Source organism: Aspergillus fijiensis, assembly GCF_003184825.1.
Source record: "Aspergillus fijiensis CBS 313.89 unplaced genomic scaffold BO72scaffold_6, whole genome shotgun sequence".
NCBI lineage: Eukaryota > Fungi > Ascomycota > Eurotiomycetes > Eurotiales > Aspergillaceae > Aspergillus > Aspergillus fijiensis.
In genome coordinates, this window is record NW_024468982.1 from 362324 (window position 1) to 379697 (window position 17374).

At 56.1% G+C, this 17374-nt stretch overlaps 7 protein-coding genes across 7 annotated transcripts; 3 read left to right on the plus strand and 4 right to left on the minus strand.

Annotated features, from left to right (window-relative positions):
* The first annotated feature begins 209 nt into the window (after window positions 1-209).
* Window positions 210-1242, plus strand: BO72DRAFT_240625 (uncharacterized protein). The gene is made up of 2 exons (XM_040939922.1): window positions 210-299; window positions 461-1242. Exon 2 carries the CDS (start codon window positions 545-547, stop codon window positions 1130-1132), a length of 588 nt encoding a protein of 195 aa, XP_040805159.1. The 5' UTR covers window positions 210-299; window positions 461-544; the 3' UTR covers window positions 1133-1242.
* A 538-nt stretch (window positions 1243-1780) lies between these two features.
* Window positions 1781-3554, minus strand: BO72DRAFT_444712 (putative mitochondrial carrier protein (Rim2)). The gene is made up of 4 exons (XM_040943877.1): window positions 3193-3554; window positions 3073-3129; window positions 2335-2989; window positions 1781-2275 (listed from the first exon to the last, which is right to left on the minus strand). Exons 1-4 carry the CDS (start codon window positions 3330-3332, stop codon window positions 2066-2068), a joined length of 1062 nt encoding a protein of 353 aa, XP_040805160.1. The 5' UTR covers window positions 3333-3554; the 3' UTR covers window positions 1781-2065.
* Window positions 3555-4274: 720 nt separating this feature from the next.
* On the plus strand, window positions 4275-9713 carry BO72DRAFT_240621 (uncharacterized protein). The gene is made up of 7 exons (XM_040939921.1): window positions 4275-4759; window positions 4831-4881; window positions 4950-5151; window positions 5206-6303; window positions 6356-6653; window positions 6707-7442; window positions 7499-9713. Exons 1-7 carry the CDS (start codon window positions 4418-4420, stop codon window positions 9611-9613), a joined length of 4842 nt encoding a protein of 1613 aa, XP_040805161.1. The 5' UTR covers window positions 4275-4417; the 3' UTR covers window positions 9614-9713.
* Window positions 9686-10917, minus strand: BO72DRAFT_474810 (D-alanine--D-alanine ligase family protein; the record flags this gene model as incomplete). The annotated part of the gene is made up of 2 exons (XM_040947294.1): window positions 9686-9898; window positions 9952-10917. The coding sequence occupies 2 exons, from the start codon at window positions 10915-10917 to the stop codon at window positions 9758-9760; spliced, it is 1107 nt and encodes a 368-aa protein (XP_040805162.1). The 3' UTR covers window positions 9686-9757.
* A 735-nt stretch (window positions 10918-11652) lies between these two features.
* BO72DRAFT_396570 (alpha-galactosidase) lies at window positions 11653-14034 on the plus strand (the record flags this gene model as incomplete). The annotated part of the gene is made up of 5 exons (XM_040942035.1): window positions 11653-11925; window positions 11971-12269; window positions 12327-12383; window positions 12447-13245; window positions 13302-14034. The coding sequence occupies exons 1-5, from the start codon at window positions 11822-11824 to the stop codon at window positions 14032-14034; spliced, it is 1992 nt and encodes a 663-aa protein (XP_040805163.1). The 5' UTR covers window positions 11653-11821.
* A 349-nt stretch (window positions 14035-14383) lies between these two features.
* Window positions 14384-14839, minus strand: BO72DRAFT_492573 (uncharacterized protein; the record flags this gene model as incomplete). Its single annotated transcript, XM_040948301.1, has 1 exon — window positions 14384-14839. One exon carries the CDS (start codon window positions 14837-14839, stop codon window positions 14384-14386), a length of 456 nt encoding a protein of 151 aa, XP_040805164.1.
* A 1003-nt stretch (window positions 14840-15842) lies between these two features.
* On the minus strand, window positions 15843-16697 carry BO72DRAFT_492574 (uncharacterized protein; the record flags this gene model as incomplete). Its single annotated transcript, XM_040948302.1, has 1 exon — window positions 15843-16697. The coding sequence occupies one exon, from the start codon at window positions 16695-16697 to the stop codon at window positions 15843-15845; it is 855 nt and encodes a 284-aa protein (XP_040805165.1).
* Window positions 16698-17374: the final 677 nt, after the last annotated feature.

Sequence of the window (17374 nt, forward strand, 5' to 3'; positions counted from 1 at the left end):
ACCGCCACAGACAAACAACCGGGGTCTCCAATGACGACGAGAAGCACAGCCAAAAGAGAAACCCAAAATCTAGACACATGGGCAACGTCATTGCCAAGCAGGGAAACAGGAACGCGGCAAGACACTGACTGCTCGCAATGGAATCATAGTGGGGCCTGGGCCGCGTCTCCAGGGCTGTGACTGGTCGAGCCAGCCTTCACGACAGCCCTGATTCGTATGAGAGGTTGTCAACGTGGGGGAGCAGGATGGAGATGATCATGCAGTGGGCTGGGCTGGGCTGCTATTCTTGTCGTCGACAGGTAAGTCACCTCTTGCGTTTGCTTGTGTGGTGTATGCCAGAAGCCTGGTGGCGATGGAGGATATAAAGACCCTCGTCCCTCGCAGGTCTTGAATCTCTTCAGATCTCCAGTTTCTCCTGCATACATCCAGTTCATACATCCATCCTCACTCCTCGGGTCAGGTACCATCTCAATTAAGTTATCGATAATCGATTACCGCTATCTTATCACACCACACCACCACCACCACCACCACCACAAACACCATGCAGCTCCAGAGCCTCCTCCTGACCACCCTCCTGTCCACCGCCGCCCTGGCCTCCCCTCAGGGCGGCGTCGTCTCGGACGTCGTCTCGGGCGCCGAGTCGGCCGCCACTGACGCCGTCGGCGGCGCCACCTCGCTCGCTAGCGCCGCGTCGACCGCGGGAGCCGCCGGGGCCTCGGACGTGACCTCGCTTGCCTCGTCGGTCGCCTCGGAGGCCACCAGCGCGGCCAGCGACGCCCGCTCGGCCGCCTCCAGCGCCGTCTCCAGCGCGCTCTCCGGCTCCTCCTCCGTGTGGCCCGCGTCGACCACCACCCTGACCGGCACCAACGGCTCCGCGACCGCCACCTCCACCATCTCCGACAGCCTGACCCTGGCCAAGTCCACCTTCACCACCACCCACGACGGCACCACCTCCACCGGCACCACCACCTCCACCGGCACCGTCACCAACATCGCCTCCGCCTCCTCTGCCTCCGCCTCTGCCTCCTCTTCCACCGGTGCCGCCGGCGCCCAGGCCACCCCCGCCGGCGTCCTGGGCTTCGGTGTCGCCGGTGTCGCCGGTGTCCTCGGTGTGATGGCCGCCTTGTAAGATACGTCCTTACGGATAAGGGGATCGCGGTGTGGAGATGTGAGATGCTCACTGAGATGTGAGAGGATTTGTCGGGCTGTGGATAGGTTGCGTGGGATTTGATACCATCCTTGTTCTTTTTCTTCTATAATGGCATGCCTGTTCTATGTATATGATGAGTTAATGCTACGATCCTTTTTCTGTCCTTCTTTACTCTTGACCTGTAAATTGTGGATGTGATCAAATTCGTAGGGTGCAAGTTGCAGTTGTATCCTGTACGCATCGATGTATATGTTTTGAGGGGGTTCTCGTGTCCTTTGCTAAACCTATCAGAGCCATGGTTACGACAACTTTGCCGGGGACACTTGTTATCCGAGTGGATTTAAGGCGATGCTTCAAGGTGATGTTTCTTTGTAGAACTCTCATGAGTTGTCATCCATACCGATCTTCTCGTCCCTTCGTCGAGATTGCGCGTTAGATCTGCACAAAGTAAACAATAGTCACGTGATAACATTTCGATACTTGGTACTCCATACACGAACGACCGACAAGGCTATGAAAATTCTGGATTGACCATTTTTACGCATTTAATGCAACGAAGCGATATTTGTCAACGAGACTAGAGAATTGAAACGGAGCACTGAGTCATGACCGTGGTTGTAAGCAAGTAGAGTCTATTCTAAATATATTTCGGGAGTGGCTGACAACAACAACACCGTGCACCAAAACAAAACGCGCTCAACGCCAACCCGAATCAGAAGCACACATGATAAAACAAAACACCCCGGAATGACATCGTGGCCTGTACAATTCACCCCTCAAGCAGTCGGATTACAGGGTATCTATGCGCCACATCTTTTTTTCGAAATCATACAGTCTATAATACATGAGACGGGAAGCAAGCGGTCGCCGCCCGCCCGAGGTCTCGCCTCGCCGTTGGCCGGCCCACGCCAATCATTGTCTCTCAAGGACTTTGAGAACCAGCTCATACGTCCCGATCGTGATCGCCGCCGACGGAACCGTCCGGAGCAGATGCGCCGTCAACCCGCCGTACAGCGCGATCATCCCTTCCTCCTTCAGGATCAGCCGCGCGCACTGCAGGATGCTGGTGTACTTCTGCCGACCGTCCGCCATGGGGGCCTGTCGGAGGCGAGTGCGGATGACCTAGAGACAGAGAGCCGTCAGCAAAGAATCGTACCCTGAAAACCAATGGTGCAACTCACCTCGTGAGGATAGGCGATCAGACAGGCCACCATCTTCGACAACCCGGAGGCCCCGCTCAGCGCCAAACCCTGCACGAACTGGCTCGACTCGGGGCCGGCCCCCTCCAGATCGACCTTGGTGGCGATCAGCCCCTTGATGCGCTCGTACATGACCAGATGCAGCGTCGTCTCGATGCTCCCGAGATAGCTCGCCGTCAGACCGCGGTACAGACCCTTGGGGCCCTCGTGGCGCAGGATCTGCTGCGTGCAGTCGAGACTGTTCTTGTAGCGGCGGGCGCCCGCCTTGTCCAGCTGCAGGCGCGTCTTGACCACCCAGATGGGGTTGGTGGCGCTGCCCGTGGCGATGCCCGCGCACGCCGCCGACAGCGCGTGCACCAGCGTCGTGTCCTTGTCGCACCCCAGCACCTCCGGCAGCAGCCGCTTGCAGTTGCCGTATGTGTAGAACTTGACCGCGCTGGCGGGCACCACGCCCGTCAGGCTGGGGCCCAGGCCCTTGAACATCCCGCGCCAGCCCTCGACGCGGTGGATCGAGAACAGGATGCCGAAGGTCTCCCGGAAGTGGTTGACCGAGGAGCGGACGAAGGATTGTCGTATTTGATTGGGGTGTGGTGTGAGGCGGGTGTTGGATTGGGTCTGGTAGTAGTCGGTTTGGAGGCTGTTCATGTGCATGTCTTATTAGCTTCGCGAGGGAAATTGTTGAGAGGCGATGCTGCCAGCTTGGAGGAGGAACGCGCTTACCGCGTGCGGAGAACGTCAAGAGGACTTGTCACGATAGCTGTCACCATCCCGCCGGTCCTGCACTCCGATTAGCTTTCTCTTTCAGGTGTCGACAAGGTCAACTGCCGATAGATCACTCACGCGCCGGCAATCAAATGAGACCATGATCCCAGACTGGAGGTGTTCACGCGGTCGGGCACGGTATCAGTCGGAAGTGTGGGCGGAAGCGGTTCTCCAGATGCACCGCCCGTCTTGCGAACAACGGTCTGCATCGTTGCCATGGAGGATGTCGATGGGATGTATTCCGGTGTTTCTCAGTATGCTTAGATGGAGATCGACAGATAAAAATCACAAGTGGCAAGAAAAGAGGACGGGGGGTTGTAGGAGCAGGGAGTGGTTTTGCTCGGCCAGGGCCTGGGTCGATGGATTCAGGAAAGTTTTTTTTGCGGCGTTTGGAAAGATACTTCCGGGCGGCGAACCCCAGGCGGTCAGCACCGGTGACGGGAATCATGTGATCCACCTGTCACTTCCCCGTCATTACTCATCCGCTGACTCAGCCTGACATGCGCTGTGTGATAAGGAGGAAATGCATTGGAGGTCCGAATTGGTGGGCTTATGGTGAGGGTGAAGCCTAGCAGGCAGATGTGAGTGACAACCCCGGACCGTTCCACACACCACCAAAGTTTGTACCTGACTACCTCTGCAGCTCCTCCTGCACGACCATCCCAGTCACCTACTGCTGCTGCTGGGGGGATCAGGCAGTAAGGCACCGAGCCACAGCCTGACCAACGGCTCCACTTTCTCCCGCCGATTCTCCACCGCCCCAGTCCAGACTTCGACTTCCCCAGACACTTTCACTCCCTCCCCCTTCTAAACAATCACTGATAACAAATGCACTCTCAACTCAACTTAACTCAACTCAACTCACGCTCAAAGACCAGACACACTCATTATGCCAGGACCCCCAGTCACCTCGCAAACCCATCTCTCGGCCATCTCTTGGAGCAATACGCAGACCCTTCTCTTTTCCCACTCTCATATCCCCCGCGCCTCGTATTCATCCCGTTAGGCGCGGGTTAGGCCGCACAGTTCGCTCAGTTCGTCCGATCGCGCGAGGATCCAATCTCCCGCCGACCCGCACTCCAGCAATGGGCAGCACGATAATCTCAGCCTCATCCGCCCCTTGACCACCTGACACCGGACTAATGCACTGCACTAAAGGGTTCTTCAGCTAGTCCAGCAATTTTAAATATGCCTGATCGCCCCGGATCCGCGCCGACGCGCCCTCCTCCCTTCCCCTGCATCTCCGATCGCGCGCGCAACCCCCTACGACTACATGGCGGCCATCTAGCCGTACGACAACACCATGTCCGATAAGAAACCCAACCCCAAGCCCGCGGCTGCAGCCTCCGCGCCAACCCCGCCCACGGGTACCGTCGCAGAGAGCAAAGAGCCCAAGAGTTTAGACGACCTGTGGAAAGAGGCGCTCGATCGCATCGCGGCGGAAAACAATGTCAACCTGGAGGAACTGCAAACCCGAGGGGATCAATGGTCCGACGCCGAGACTGGGCTGCAGAAGGCGTCTAAATTGTTCGAACACTCGCGACGGCCCGGCGACCGGAAGGATAAGGTGATGAAGTCGGTGGCCGGGTGTCTGGACTGGGTGGACTCCGGGGTCACCTTCGTCAAGGGTCATGTTTCCGGCACGGTGAGGGGGACTTTACATGCGACTGAGTTTTGAATGGGAGGACTGATGCTTTTTCCAATGGCAATGTCTAGTATGCGGTGCCTGCGCAGCTGGTGGCTGGTTCGATATTGTATATGATTCAGGTGCGGACCGGGCGGAAGTGGAAGAAAGCCTTTGGTCACCGGTCCTGGCTGGGCTGACACTTGCACAGGCGGCTAAAGATATGTCGGAGGATTTCGATCTGATTGAGTCGACTTTTGAGACGCTGAACATCGCGCTCCAAGATATCGGCGACCTCCGACACCGACAGTTCGACAAGTCCAACTTCCTGCGCCGATTGACCGATATCCTCATCGCCATGGTGGACTTTTGCTCCTTCAGCGGAAGGGTTTTCAGCGAGTACAGTCGGAAGAGTGGGTCCTACACACACTGCTGGCTGCCTGTGCCTGAAGGCTGATTTGCGACAGGAATGTACATACGGGCGCTCCTGAAAGGACGGAACAAGGAAATAATGGCGAAATGCGACCATGTGCAAAAAGTCATTCTGCTGTTCCGCGCCACCTTGCCGATCCAGATCCTCAATGTGGTGGAGGGCATGGGCGAAAAGATCGAAAACCTCCCCACCAGCTTCATTCAAGCGCTGCAGGACATGAAGATCAAATCGTCCGATCTGCAGCCGCTGTGGGGCAAGGCGAGTGCGCTGGAAAAGATCAAGGAAACCCTGAAGAACAGCAAGGATCTCGATCCGGACACCGAAGTTCGCGTCGAGACGCAGATGAAATTGGTGCGGAAGCATCTCGTGCCGGGGACTTTCTCGTGGTCTGAGACAGACCCGGCCTACAAGTCGTGGGCGACCGGCCACAAGAACCCCTTCATCTTTGTCTCGGGAGAAGCAGGCACCGGCAAGACCTTTTTCGCCTACCACTGCTATCTGTCGATCCAGGAGCAGAGCAAGCGGTACCGTATCGCCAATGACAAGAATATTCCCGACCAGCGGCGAACGATGCTGGCGGCCTACTTCCCCTTTGAGCCGGGTAGACAGGAGTCGCAGTCGTTCCGGAATGTTCTTGCGTACATCCTGGTGCAGATTGCCGACCACGACATCAAGCTGTGCGAGTCGATCGCAAAGGACCTGATCGCTTCGAAGATCTTTAAGGGTGGACAGAATGACAAGCAGGAAGAGAAGCTCAAGTTTCTGTGGAACAACCTTCTCGTGAAGAAATTCGAGAAAACTCCCGACACCGCAAGAGACGTGTTCATTTTGCTGGACGGCGTGGAGCTCATGGAGGAATCCGACCGCAGACGCATGCTCGAGTTGTTTCAAACCTTGAACTCGGACAAGTGTGGCATCCGGATCCTCATGACCGGAACCACGGATGACTCGCTCTACGACACGGTGTTTGGATTCACCAAATGTCCTAAGATCGACCTCATCACCAAGACCAAGGCCGGGGGCGACTTTGAGCGGATCATCGAGGCTCGTATCAACGGATCCGAGGTCTTGAAGTCATTCAAGGATTCCACTCGTAGTGCTATTGAGCGCAAGCTGCTGCAGAACCCGAGCCGTAAGTACCTTCATGGGGTATGGGCTATGTGATATTAACTGACGCCGCTCAGGAGTCATGTCCTCTGTGGATCTTACCTTGACCATGATGGAACAATCGGAGGGAGACGAAACATCTGCCTTGGCTAAGATCGATAATGTCAATAGTCAAGAAGGCTTGTACACCGCGATGATTGAGATCGTCCGCGCCAAACGGAGTGAGATGGACCGCCGAATCGTTGAAACGATATTCGCCCTATGCACATATGCCAAGCAACCGTTGACTGTATATGATCTGCAAGAGATTATTGATCAGGAGCCTAGCTTTGGTAGTTTCAATGTAGCTGGCGAGATTGAGGGAACATTGTCCAGGTATGTATCTGGTTGAAGACAAGGAGCTACGCTGACTGTTATGTCGCGCTTAGTCTATTGTATACAATCAACTATCAGCCGGCAGATGCGCAGACGAGCCTGGTGGCGAAGGAGGGGCAGCCGGAAGGCCCCATCACTGAGGCAGCTCGACTGGAGAAGAAGATAAGCGAAAGCAAGCAACAGCAGGTTCTTTTCCGCCAACCCGCCTTCCGCGACTATCTGGAACAGTCCGTGAACAACATGATCCCTGACCCGATCGAGTCAAGGGTATTTTTCTTTCTGAAGCTGGGGGGTATTCTCTGCGATCGAGATCCGCAAGGAGCGAATCTTCGCAAGGCCCTCCAAGAGTATGCTGCCCAATGGTTCTTGCAGCACCTCAAAGACATCAGTGTGAAGCATACTACCCCTAAACAAGGCTTGCAGATCGTCGAAGCACTGGCACGGATTCTGACCAATGACAACGATGTCTGTCGAGTCTTCGAAGAGCTCCGTCAGAAGCAGGATGACGACAATGCGGATGTGGATTTCGACCTCTACGATATGTCCACCGATTTCGACAAGTCAGGTGGCTATAACCTGAAGGTTCTGATGGCATGGGCCCGGAAGATGAGCTTTCATGACGAGGAGGGATTGTCGCCGCGCGCCAAGGCCTGGGTCGAAAAGATCATCATGCAGCCGGGGAGCGTTCTCGAACAGCTGGCCCAAGGGCACATCGAGAGCTGGACGGAAAAGGTGACCTACAATGAAGCCAAAGTCCCTTACAAGTTTATCTGTCGGGCATTGTGGCCGGTATGTATCTCTCTCCACCGTGCTTAGCAGTCAACACTAATCTTTCTGCACTGCAGACTGGAAACTTCCCAGATGGGGACAACAATACTCGCTGGTACTTTCCTTATGTCTTGGCGCCCAGGGCCAGGCATATTCTGGAATATGGCCAGGCTGAGATGTTTACTACCCCAGTCAAGACCGCACGCTGTCGGATTGCCGCGGGATTGGTGTTGCATTCTATAGCAGATAACGAGGAGAAAGACCTTGCGGCCGAGTTCTACCAGACAAACTTGGATGACAAGACCACGCCCGGCCCGGAGCGGTTTTATTCTTATCTAGGGCTTGCGGAGTACCACCGTGCGAAGCAAGACCAGGCCGAGAGTACGGATGAGGAGGAGATACGGGAAGGCTGGAAGCGTGTGGTGAAGTACGCCGACCTTGCCCTAAACGCCCGTACTGAGGAGAAGGGCGCTCTTGGCTCGGAGTTGAGCGACGTGCGATGTACCAATGCTTTTCTCCTCAAGGCCCATGCCTTGCAGCAACTGGGCGAAGATGAACAGGCAATTGAGACCTGCGAGGAAGCTTTGCGGGAGGGTCTCGAGTACACCCAGCAGCTCTTGGAACTTCTCACCAGCATCGTCAACATCCATGGCCAGAAGGGTGAATGGAGCAAGGTGATTGATGCCGTCCGCCGCCAACAGCCGAAGATCCGATCAGAGTGGCTGTGGTTCCGATCGACCGATTTCACCAACAAGAAGGACCTTTTCCGTCGAGCCGCGGTTGAAACAAGACGAGTTGATTATCTTCTCCAGACCTTCCAGGACTCTGTGGACTACTGGCAGAAATTGGATCCAGCGCGGGCGCAAGCCACCCAATTCGAGCTTGCCTTCATATATCGACGAGACGCGCGTGCGACCAAGATGGCAGAGCACATACTGGACAACATGCTTGCCAATCTCACGGAATCGCAGATCGCGATCCTGCTGATGAGCTCCATCTTCCCCGAGATGGTTGACATCCAACACGAGAACTTTACCGTGACGCGATCGACCACTGTGCGCGAGGAGTCGATCACGAAGCTGGAGCGACTGATCAGTACGTACGAGCGGACTCCAATTCTGGAGTCGATCCAGTTGGCCGAGGCCTTTCTGGTGCTAGGCAAGATGCATCGGGAGGTCGGGAACCTGGGGAAAGCCAGACTCCATGCCGACCGCGCATTCAATATCTGCATTGCAGATCTGGAGGACTCGATTGGGTCGAACGATGTCTATGCATTTCGCTTGCTGGCGAAAGTCCTCATGTTCTTGGACTTAAATATGGATGCGCAGGTCGCTTTGTCGCTTCAGATGTCTGTGGTGGACCGGAGCTACGATGACTATGCTAATGCTAATTTCAACTCGACTGGGCAACCGGCTGAGACAGAGGTGGTTCAAGGTGACGGTGAACCAAGCGCAGAGACGGCGAATGGGGCAGAAGGCCATCTTCCGGCTGACTCAAGTGAGACAGGAAAGGAAGCAAACGAGCCATCTACGGACTCTGCAGAGACCAGTGCCGTTTCTGAAACCCAAGGATCGGATGGCACTGAGTCCTCGGCCACATCATTTCCGTCCGAGCAAGCCGAAACCGCTGACACTGATGCGAAGGTATCCAGCTTGACTGTGGCGCCAACCACGCAGAAAAATGGAGAAGCGCCCGCCGTAAACGGCCAGTCTACGTCCGAGGCACCAGGAGTCAACGGCCATGCGACCGACCAGCCAGAGTCCACTCCAGCAGCCTCGCCCACAGATGGCTCTTCCACGAAATCCGCACAACCCGATATCCCCGACATTTCCTTATCTCAAGACACGATCGATGTCACCAATGGGATCACCTGCAACGGACCCTGCATGGACCCGCCATTCGAGATGAAGACTTTAGGGCCGAAGGGTCCGAAGATGTATTTCTGTCTCGACTGTGCGACCGTGGATTTCTGCGAGGACTGCTACCGGAAACAGATCGCGTTCTATGATGAGACCGGCGAGGGCTTTTGGTTCAAGTGCTGCTGGGCACGTCACCGGTATCTGCCGCAGCCGATCGATGACTGGATGGGGGTGAAGGATGGGGTGATTCGCATTGGGAGGAAGGAGAAGTTGTGGAAGGATTGGATGATGTCGGTGAGGGATCGGTGGAAGAGGAAGATCAATGAAGTTTGATCGGAGTCTATTTTGGGACAAGTTCACGATAATGCCTAATGTTGATACCTCATTGAATATTGAACGAGTGTTGGAAAACTAGCAACTGGCTTTTTGGATCTTGAATATGACTTTTACGGGTCTTTCTAACTAATATCTACGCCTTCAGACAACGGTATGGGAAACCGTCCGCTTGAGTGCACTCTGCACGATATGATCGATCATTTCATCGAACGAGACACCGTTATGCTCAGCGATGAGCGGCAATTGCGACCAGCTAGGGAGCAACCCAGCCAGCGGATTGATCTGTGAGCGTTAGCAACCTCGCCACTTAAACACGAGCCTTCAAAGAAACAGACCTCCATGGCATGAGCCACTCCAGCTCCATCCATGCGGACATCAACTCTGCCCCCATCGCGACAGCGCAGCGCTCTCCACGCCCTCAACGCCGTCTCACAAGCCAGGTCTGCCTCCTTGTCCTCGCGAGTGACCTTGACCTCATCCGCCTCCCCGTTCCAATCATCCGACGACTTGGACTTCTCCGTCGTGAACTCAACCGTGCCCTTGTCCCCCTTCGCTCCCGACCAAACAATCTCATCCACCCCAACGACCCACGCATCCACCCCCGTCCCCAGAATCCCGACCGTAAACTCCCTCCCGGGGAGAAACGACTCGACCAAAACCCCCAAAGAAGAGGGACTCGCCGCCCGCAACGCATTCACCACGCGCACCAACTCTTTTTCCGAGGCCACCCGATTCCCCAGGGCAATCCCCTTGGACGACCCCTCAGCCAACGGCTTGACGAACAGCGGCCACCCCCCGGGCCCGAGCAGCGTCTCGGCATGTTGTGAGCGGCGCATCTGTCCCAGGATCTCCTCGCCGCTCAACTCCTTCTTTAGGGGACTGTCATCGAAATGAACGACCGCAAACGGCGCTGTCGCGACCCCGAAATGCTCCAGCACCATTTTCGTGCGCCCCTTGTCTAGACACAGCGCCATGGTCGCGGCGTCGGAGAAGGTGCGCGGGATGCGGTGCGCCTCCAGCACGGCGGCGACCTGCGCTTCGCGCGCGGGGCCGTACACGCCCTCGGTGATGTCGAAGGCTAGGTCCCATTTCGGGGTTTCGGGAGTAGTGAGGTGGGCGAGGAGGGCGTGGATGCTGGGGATCGGGTGGACGGTGTGGCCCTGGGATTGGAGGGCGGTCGTGATGGCGGGCGCGGCGGCGCCGACTTCGAGGTGCGAGAGGGAGGCGGCGGGGTGGTGGTGGAGGGCGTAGACGGCGGGGTCTTCGTAGATGAGGGCGATTGTTAAGGGGTGTTTGGTCATTTTGGGGGCTGTTCTTTTGGGTTGGTTGGGTAGGAGGAGGGGAGGGGGTTAGGGATGATCTGCAATTTCCTTGGAGGTACTTGAAGGGCAAGTGCAGCTGGCCTTTATTGCTTTATTGATAAGCTCCTTTTATAAGTGAAGCGTGGCGACAGAGTTGCGGTGTGAAATGGTCAAGGACCTGCATGGCGATGGTCAGGTCAGTTGGCTCCTGGTGTTTTCTGCATATGCTTTGCTTTGCTGGCCATGCGAGGTTGGGAGGCGGCTGGCTTCCGTGGATGCTGATCTATGGAGCAGGATTGGTGCATCGGGCTTCTGGAAAGCTGGACAAGCTGCATGCATGCAACAAATCACGACGACTTTGACAGCGGTTTTTCGACGACTCTGAATAGTTGGAATGCTATCAGATGAATGAAGCTCATTTCATGATTAGAAATCGCGCTTCTGCTACCTTTGATCAGATTGAATGCTTTTGCAGTCTATATGAGAGTGGTCGAATCATACCTGGACGCAGGAAAGGTTGAAGCCATCGCTTTGAAGGGCTGGACTTTTCCTTGAAGCAGGCGATTACATGACTCCAGCAAACCTTACAGCCCGCCAAACATTGAACGAATATGTACGACAGCTTGAATCAGCTAGACTTGGGCAACACACGCTGACTGGTGGAAACTGCAAACCCAGCGTCATGCTCAGCATGGCACGATTTCATTTCCCCTCATTTTCGATTCTGCAGGACCGGTTAATTTGCGGAGGCTAATGCAGTGTGACGGAGAGGCATCAATCCAGGGCTTCGGCTAATTTTTGGCTTAGCCTCGCCAACTTCCCCTCATACCATGCAGTATACGGCTATAAATGCGCAGATCCACCTCCGAAGTCATCCTCCTCCTCATACCCCGGATTCCAAACCATGTCTGCGATTCTCGCCGTGTCTCTGCTGTCGGTTGCGGCTGCAGCTGCACCGTCGCTTCACCCACGACTGCAGGATGGATTGGCCCAAACGCCACCGATGGGGTAAGTTCACGCCTTGATCGGATGGACTTGAGCTAATGCATCCAGATGGAACACATATAACCACTATTCCTGCTCCCCCAATGAGACTATCGTCCGGTCCAATGCCAAAGCGTTGGTGGACTTGGGCCTCGACTCGCTGGGCTACCGCTATGTCACCACCGATTGCGGGTGGTCGGTGGCCGACCGGTTGGCCGATGGATCCCTTACCTGGAATCCAGAGCTGTTTCCACAGGGCTTCCCAGCGCTGGGAGAGTATATTCACGATCTGGGGCTGTTGTTCGGGGTCTACGGAGACGCAGGGATTTTGCTATGCGGCAGCCCGCCGAACAACACGGGCAACTTAGGTATACTCCTGCGCCCAATGTTGCAATGGGTGAGATTCTAACTGCTGCTCGCTACAGGTCACGAAGAACAGGATGCTCAGACATTTGCCTCCTGGAAGGTAGATTCTCTGAAATGTAATCCCCCCGCTTAGACACAAACCCCGTTGCCAAAACCCCGGAGACTCACATTGACTCTAGACGACAACTGCTACTCCGACGCAGCGACCAATTTCCCCAACGTCAACTACGCGCCCAGCACCTCTCCCTCCTCGCGCTACGCCACCATGTCCCAGGCCCTGTCGCAGCTGAACCGCACCGTGCTGTTTCAAGTTTGCGACTGGGGCGTGGACTTCCCCGCGCTCTGGGCCCCCTCGCTGGGCCACACCTGGCGCATCGGCAACGACATCATCCCGGCGTGGCGCACCATCTACCGCATCCTCAACCAGGCTGTGCCGCAGACTGACGTCGCCGGACCGGGCCAGTGGCCCGACCTCGACATGCTGGAGGTCGGCAACGGGGTGTTTTCGCTGCCCGAGGAGCAGACCCACTTCTCGCTGTGGGCGATCCTGAAGAGTCCGCTAGTCATCGGGGCTGCCCTGCGGGACGCAGCCACGGCGATTAGTGAGAGCTCGTTGGCGGTCCTCAAGCAGGAGGATGTGATTGCGTTTAACCAGGATGCGCTGGGCACAAGCGCGAGCCTGCGGCGTCGGTGGTCGGAGGAAGAGTACGAGGTGTGGAGCGGGCCGTTGTCCGGGGGCAGGGCCGTCGCGGCGCTGGTGAACTGGCGCAACGAGTCGCGCGAGTTGACCCTGGATCTGCCGGACATTGGGCTGCAGTATGCCGGCAGTGTGAAGAATATCTGGGAGGGGAGTGTGGCGGAGGGGGTGCGGACATCGTACACGGCGACGGTGGCGGGCCATGGGACGATGCTGCTGGAATTGGGGGAAACCATCGCTGAGGGGGTTTATCCTGGGGATGTGTTTGGGAAAACATCAGGGTAAGTGCGCGGAACTACTCTGCTGGACGATGAGCTGACCGTGAGATGCAATGCAGGACCACCACGACGTTCTCGCCCATCTACGCCCTCACCACCAGCAAGAACTACAGTCTGACAATCACCCTCTCCAAACCGCTCTCCTCTCCAACCACGATCCTCCTCTCCACCGGCTCCAACACAACCACCCGTCTCACCATCCCAGCCTCCACCACGAACCTCACAACACCCCTCTCCCTCTCCGCCTCCTCCAACGCAACCCTAACCCTCCACCACCCCTCCACCCCCACCCTCCCCATCGCCTCAATCACCCTGACCCCACCGCAAGGAACCTACGCCCCCAGCACAACCTTCACCCTCTCCGGCACGACAACCCTCACCACCTGCGGCGCAGGGTACTGCCTCCCAGTCGGCAGCAAACTAGGCTACCTGTCCCCGTCCGGCTCCGCCAGCACAACCATCCACGCCTCCTCAGCGGGCACCAAGTACGTAGAAGTGGACTACATCAACAACGACATCGCCTTCGATTCGTCGTGGAACGAGGGCCGCAACGCCCGCAACCTGACGATTTCTGTGAATGGCGGGGCGCCGGTGCGGCTGGAGGTGCCGCTGAGTGGTCGGCACAGCGAGCTGTTTGGGCCTGGTTTGGGGTGGTGGGATAGTGCGACGCTCGGGGTGAGCGTGGATGGGTGGACGGTGGGGGGGAATGAGGTCGTGGTTGGGAATGTGGGCGGGGGCGAGGGGGTGCAGAGTTATGGGGCGGATTTGGTCGGAGTGAGGGTTTTGGATTAGTTTGCTGCAGCTGGTATCCATGTGTGTTGTTGATATTATGAATTAGCTCGAGGGGAGACCGAAGTATGGGGGCGCAGGATAGTGAAATATGTTTTGTTAAAAGAGTTATATGATTCAAGAGTCGCACTCTTTACGTACGATACATTTAGGTTCGCTGTGAGTTGTTGTCTAGAAGCCTAGCTTGGTCTTAGAACAAACAAGCTTCATGAGTCAGTGACTAAGATTACAATTGGGCGATATATACAGGCAGTCAGGAAAAGTAGTCGAACAAGTCATCAATTGATGTAAATGAAACAAACAGAGGGATGAAAGCCAGAGACATCCCCCCTCTCAGAACAAAAACAGTCTGTTACGGCTCATGCACAACCCTTCTACCCCCCGCCTCCTTCCTCGAGAGACCCCGCAACATCCCCACAAGATGCACCTTGGGCGCCACGCGCTCGACAACGCAGCTCCACCGCGGCGCCTCCCCCTCATACCGAATCTGATACCAGGCCCCGGACGTTGCTTCGTCTCGCCCCTCGGGCGTGACCACTGCATCGATCACCGCGTCCGTCCGCGGGTGGAACTGCGGATCGAGCCGGAAGACCACCTGCGCCAGCCCGTCGGCGATCCTGTCGGCGTGCTGGTCCGCCGCCACGCCGGCCGGGATCCAGGCCCGGAACGCCCAGACGTGGCCGGCGTGGTCGCGGAACGCCTGCGTCTGGACGAGGGTGTGGTCACCCTGGCCGGTGGGGTCCTCGAGAGCGACCAGGCCGCCTTCGACGATGAAGTACGCTATTGCGCTGTGGGAGGGCTTGGACATTGTGTCGGTTGGGGTGGGAATAATAACAGAAATGGGTTAGGGGATTGGGCTCTTGGTTATGGGACTTACGGTCAGGTTTGGGTGATACGATGCACGGGAGGTGAGGGTGTTTGATGGGCGAGGGGTTGGTTTTGAGGGTTTTATATACGCTATCTTTGCACGGGAATGGTTGGGGCGAGAAAGAGATAATGAGCATTGAACGGGGGGCTTCTTTCATGGGTCAGAACGTATGGAGTCCTCCGGCGGGATGAAAGAGCGTTGATATCAATTCGGGAAGCAGTATCTGGTTTTGGCTTTGGTTATACACCTGGATAGATGGTTGCAAAGGTATTGTATACAGCGCTAGAGCGGTCTTTTGAGCAACAAGCTTTGACAGTCCTTTGTTAGTGCTATGTTCTTGGTTCATCTGCATAAAGATTGATGTTTTCGGGTAGAGTCAGGCGAGCTCCTTCTGAGTGGAGGCAAGAAGAGATCAAGTCAACTTCATATAATTGAGGATGCGTCGGTAGCATGTTTCTATGCGCAGGGCTACATCATCCCGGTGCTGAGTAGCAACAACAAGAGATTGCACTCACAATTAGGAGACGAAAGTGAGGATCTCACGTATTATAAACATGATACAAAGCTTACTACGGTGCTGATAATGTCCACTGATTGACAGACACTCGTCCTCGTTAAGCGCATTACAGATGAAGCTATTTCCTTCAGTCTAGGGTATCATCCTATCCAGCCCTAGCCGGCAGGATGTGTCTTCTCATCCTCAACTGCTTCCCCATCCGGCCGAAGATAGATTGCTGTGATCAGGTGCAATATTTGCCTAATCAATTTAGTAGTAGCCTATTCGCCTATTCTGCAGCCATGACATTCACAATTGATGGCATGCACAACCCTGCACTATAACCCACGGTATCACGGGAGAGAACAAAAATATAGCGTATATATGAAATCATGTACTCGTCTACTTAATAGAACATACGAAGACAGAAAGAGGGATCATCTACCACTAGAAAGACGGCGCATCCCACGCCCGCAACTCCACCAAACAAGCCACCATATCCGGCCGGTTGCAATCCGCGGCATACGCCACCGGACCGCGACCATCAAGCGACGTCAGCTGCAGCAAGACCGGACGCATCGCAACCATCACGCGCACATACATGGGGGACGCGTAGCGCAGCGCCTGGAAGAACATCTGATCATCAAACAGCTCCTCCAAGACCAGACCCGACTCCAACCCCGTCCTCACCATCCGCTCCACGAGCCCGAGCTCGAGGTCCAGCGTGCGTGCCCGATAATCCAGCAGACGCGGCATGGCGCACTTGGCCCCGGCGTCCAACAGTAGCCTGAGCACCGCAACATCCTCCGCCGTCGCCTTATTGGCCCAGCAATCCAGCGCCATCTCCAGCCGACTGGACGTGACATTGGGATCGGCGCCATGCTTCAGCAGCACCTCCACAACCTCCGGATGCCTGTACAGCACCGCCAGATGCACCAGCGGCTGCGCCTGGAGATCGTAGCTGTCCGCGCTGATGTGGAACCTCGTGAGCGCTTTCGTCACGAGCCCTGCATTGCCGGCCCGCACGGCCTCGACGAGAGGCTGGGGTGGCAGTGCACGCGCCGTGCGGTACGTGCGCGTCCGCGGATGGCCTTTCGCGTCCGGGGCTAGGTACGTGAGCTCGTGGTAGTGCACCGCTTCGGCGAGGCAGCACTCGCGCATCTCGGCGATGAGGCTGGCTAGTGCTCGTCTGAGGCCTTTGCAGGTTAGCGAGAGCGCGAACGCAGTCTTGGGGGTCATGTACTCGCCGCAGCTGAGGATTAGCTCCGGGGGCAGCGCGTGAATCCCGGTCGTGTTTGCCATGGCGGTTGCGCTCGGAGAGCTCGACTTGCTGGTTTTCTCGAGGAGTTGCGTCCGGGCGTACCTGTTTGGCCTTTTGCGGAGTAGGTAGAGTTACTGTTCTGTGGGCCTTTTCTTGAGTATAGGCAGTGATGATGAGCACTGGTTTACCCTGTGCGAGGTTCCTTGGCCATGCATGCTTGGTACGTGTTCCTTTATATATAGGGTGAGAAGGTGTTTCTTTGGAGAGAATAGATCAGGAGTTGATGGAGGGTTTCGGGAGGAACTCCGGGTGATAAATGAGGGGATGGATCGAATTGTTGTGCTTTGAGACGAGAGGGGGAGCAGGAGTGGTGGCAAGATGCTTGCACTGATAGCTTGTAAGGACTGTTGTGTGGCAGTTGCTTGGAGGTTCATGGCAATGCTGATGAGCTTGCCCGGAGAAGATTCCCGAGGGAGACACTGTTGTTGCGCGTAGACTCAAGTGACCATACCAATGAGCATAAAAGCAGCTTAAAACGAGTATAAGACGCTCCTAGTCACGACCCTCGCAGTGCTTAGATAAAGTATTACTAGCCCCCAATTTATTATTCCTCGAGAACGTTGTCCACAAAGCATTATATACGTCTACTCGTGATGCTTTCATCTCCTGGTGAAAGGAAACGACAAAGAGTTAGACAGAGACTCGAGAGAAAGAGAAT

Bases quoted from the DNA above. Each gene is read 5' to 3' on its own strand.
- BO72DRAFT_240621 (XM_040939921.1), top strand. From the start codon at position 4,418: ATGTCCGATAAGAAACCCAACCCCAAGCCCGCGGCTGCAGCCTCCGCG. The intron at 4,760-4,830 runs GTGAGGGGGACT...GGCAATGTCTAG, and splicing joins AGGGTCATGTTTCCGGCACG to TATGCGGTGCCTGCGCAGCT. The intron at 5,152-5,205 runs GTGGGTCCTACA...GATTTGCGACAG, and splicing joins CAGCGAGTACAGTCGGAAGA to GAATGTACATACGGGCGCTC.
- BO72DRAFT_240625 (XM_040939922.1), top strand. From the start codon at position 545: ATGCAGCTCCAGAGCCTCCTCCTGACCACCCTCCTGTCCACCGCCGCC.
- BO72DRAFT_444712 (XM_040943877.1), bottom strand. From the start codon at position 3,332: ATGGCAACGATGCAGACCGTTGTTCGCAAGACGGGCGGTGCATCTGGA. The intron at 3,130-3,192 runs GTGAGTGATCTA...ATCGGAGTGCAG, and splicing joins TCTCATTTGATTGCCGGCGC to GACCGGCGGGATGGTGACAG. The intron at 2,276-2,334 runs GTGAGTTGCACC...CTCTGTCTCTAG, and splicing joins TGATCGCCTATCCTCACGAG to GTCATCCGCACTCGCCTCCG.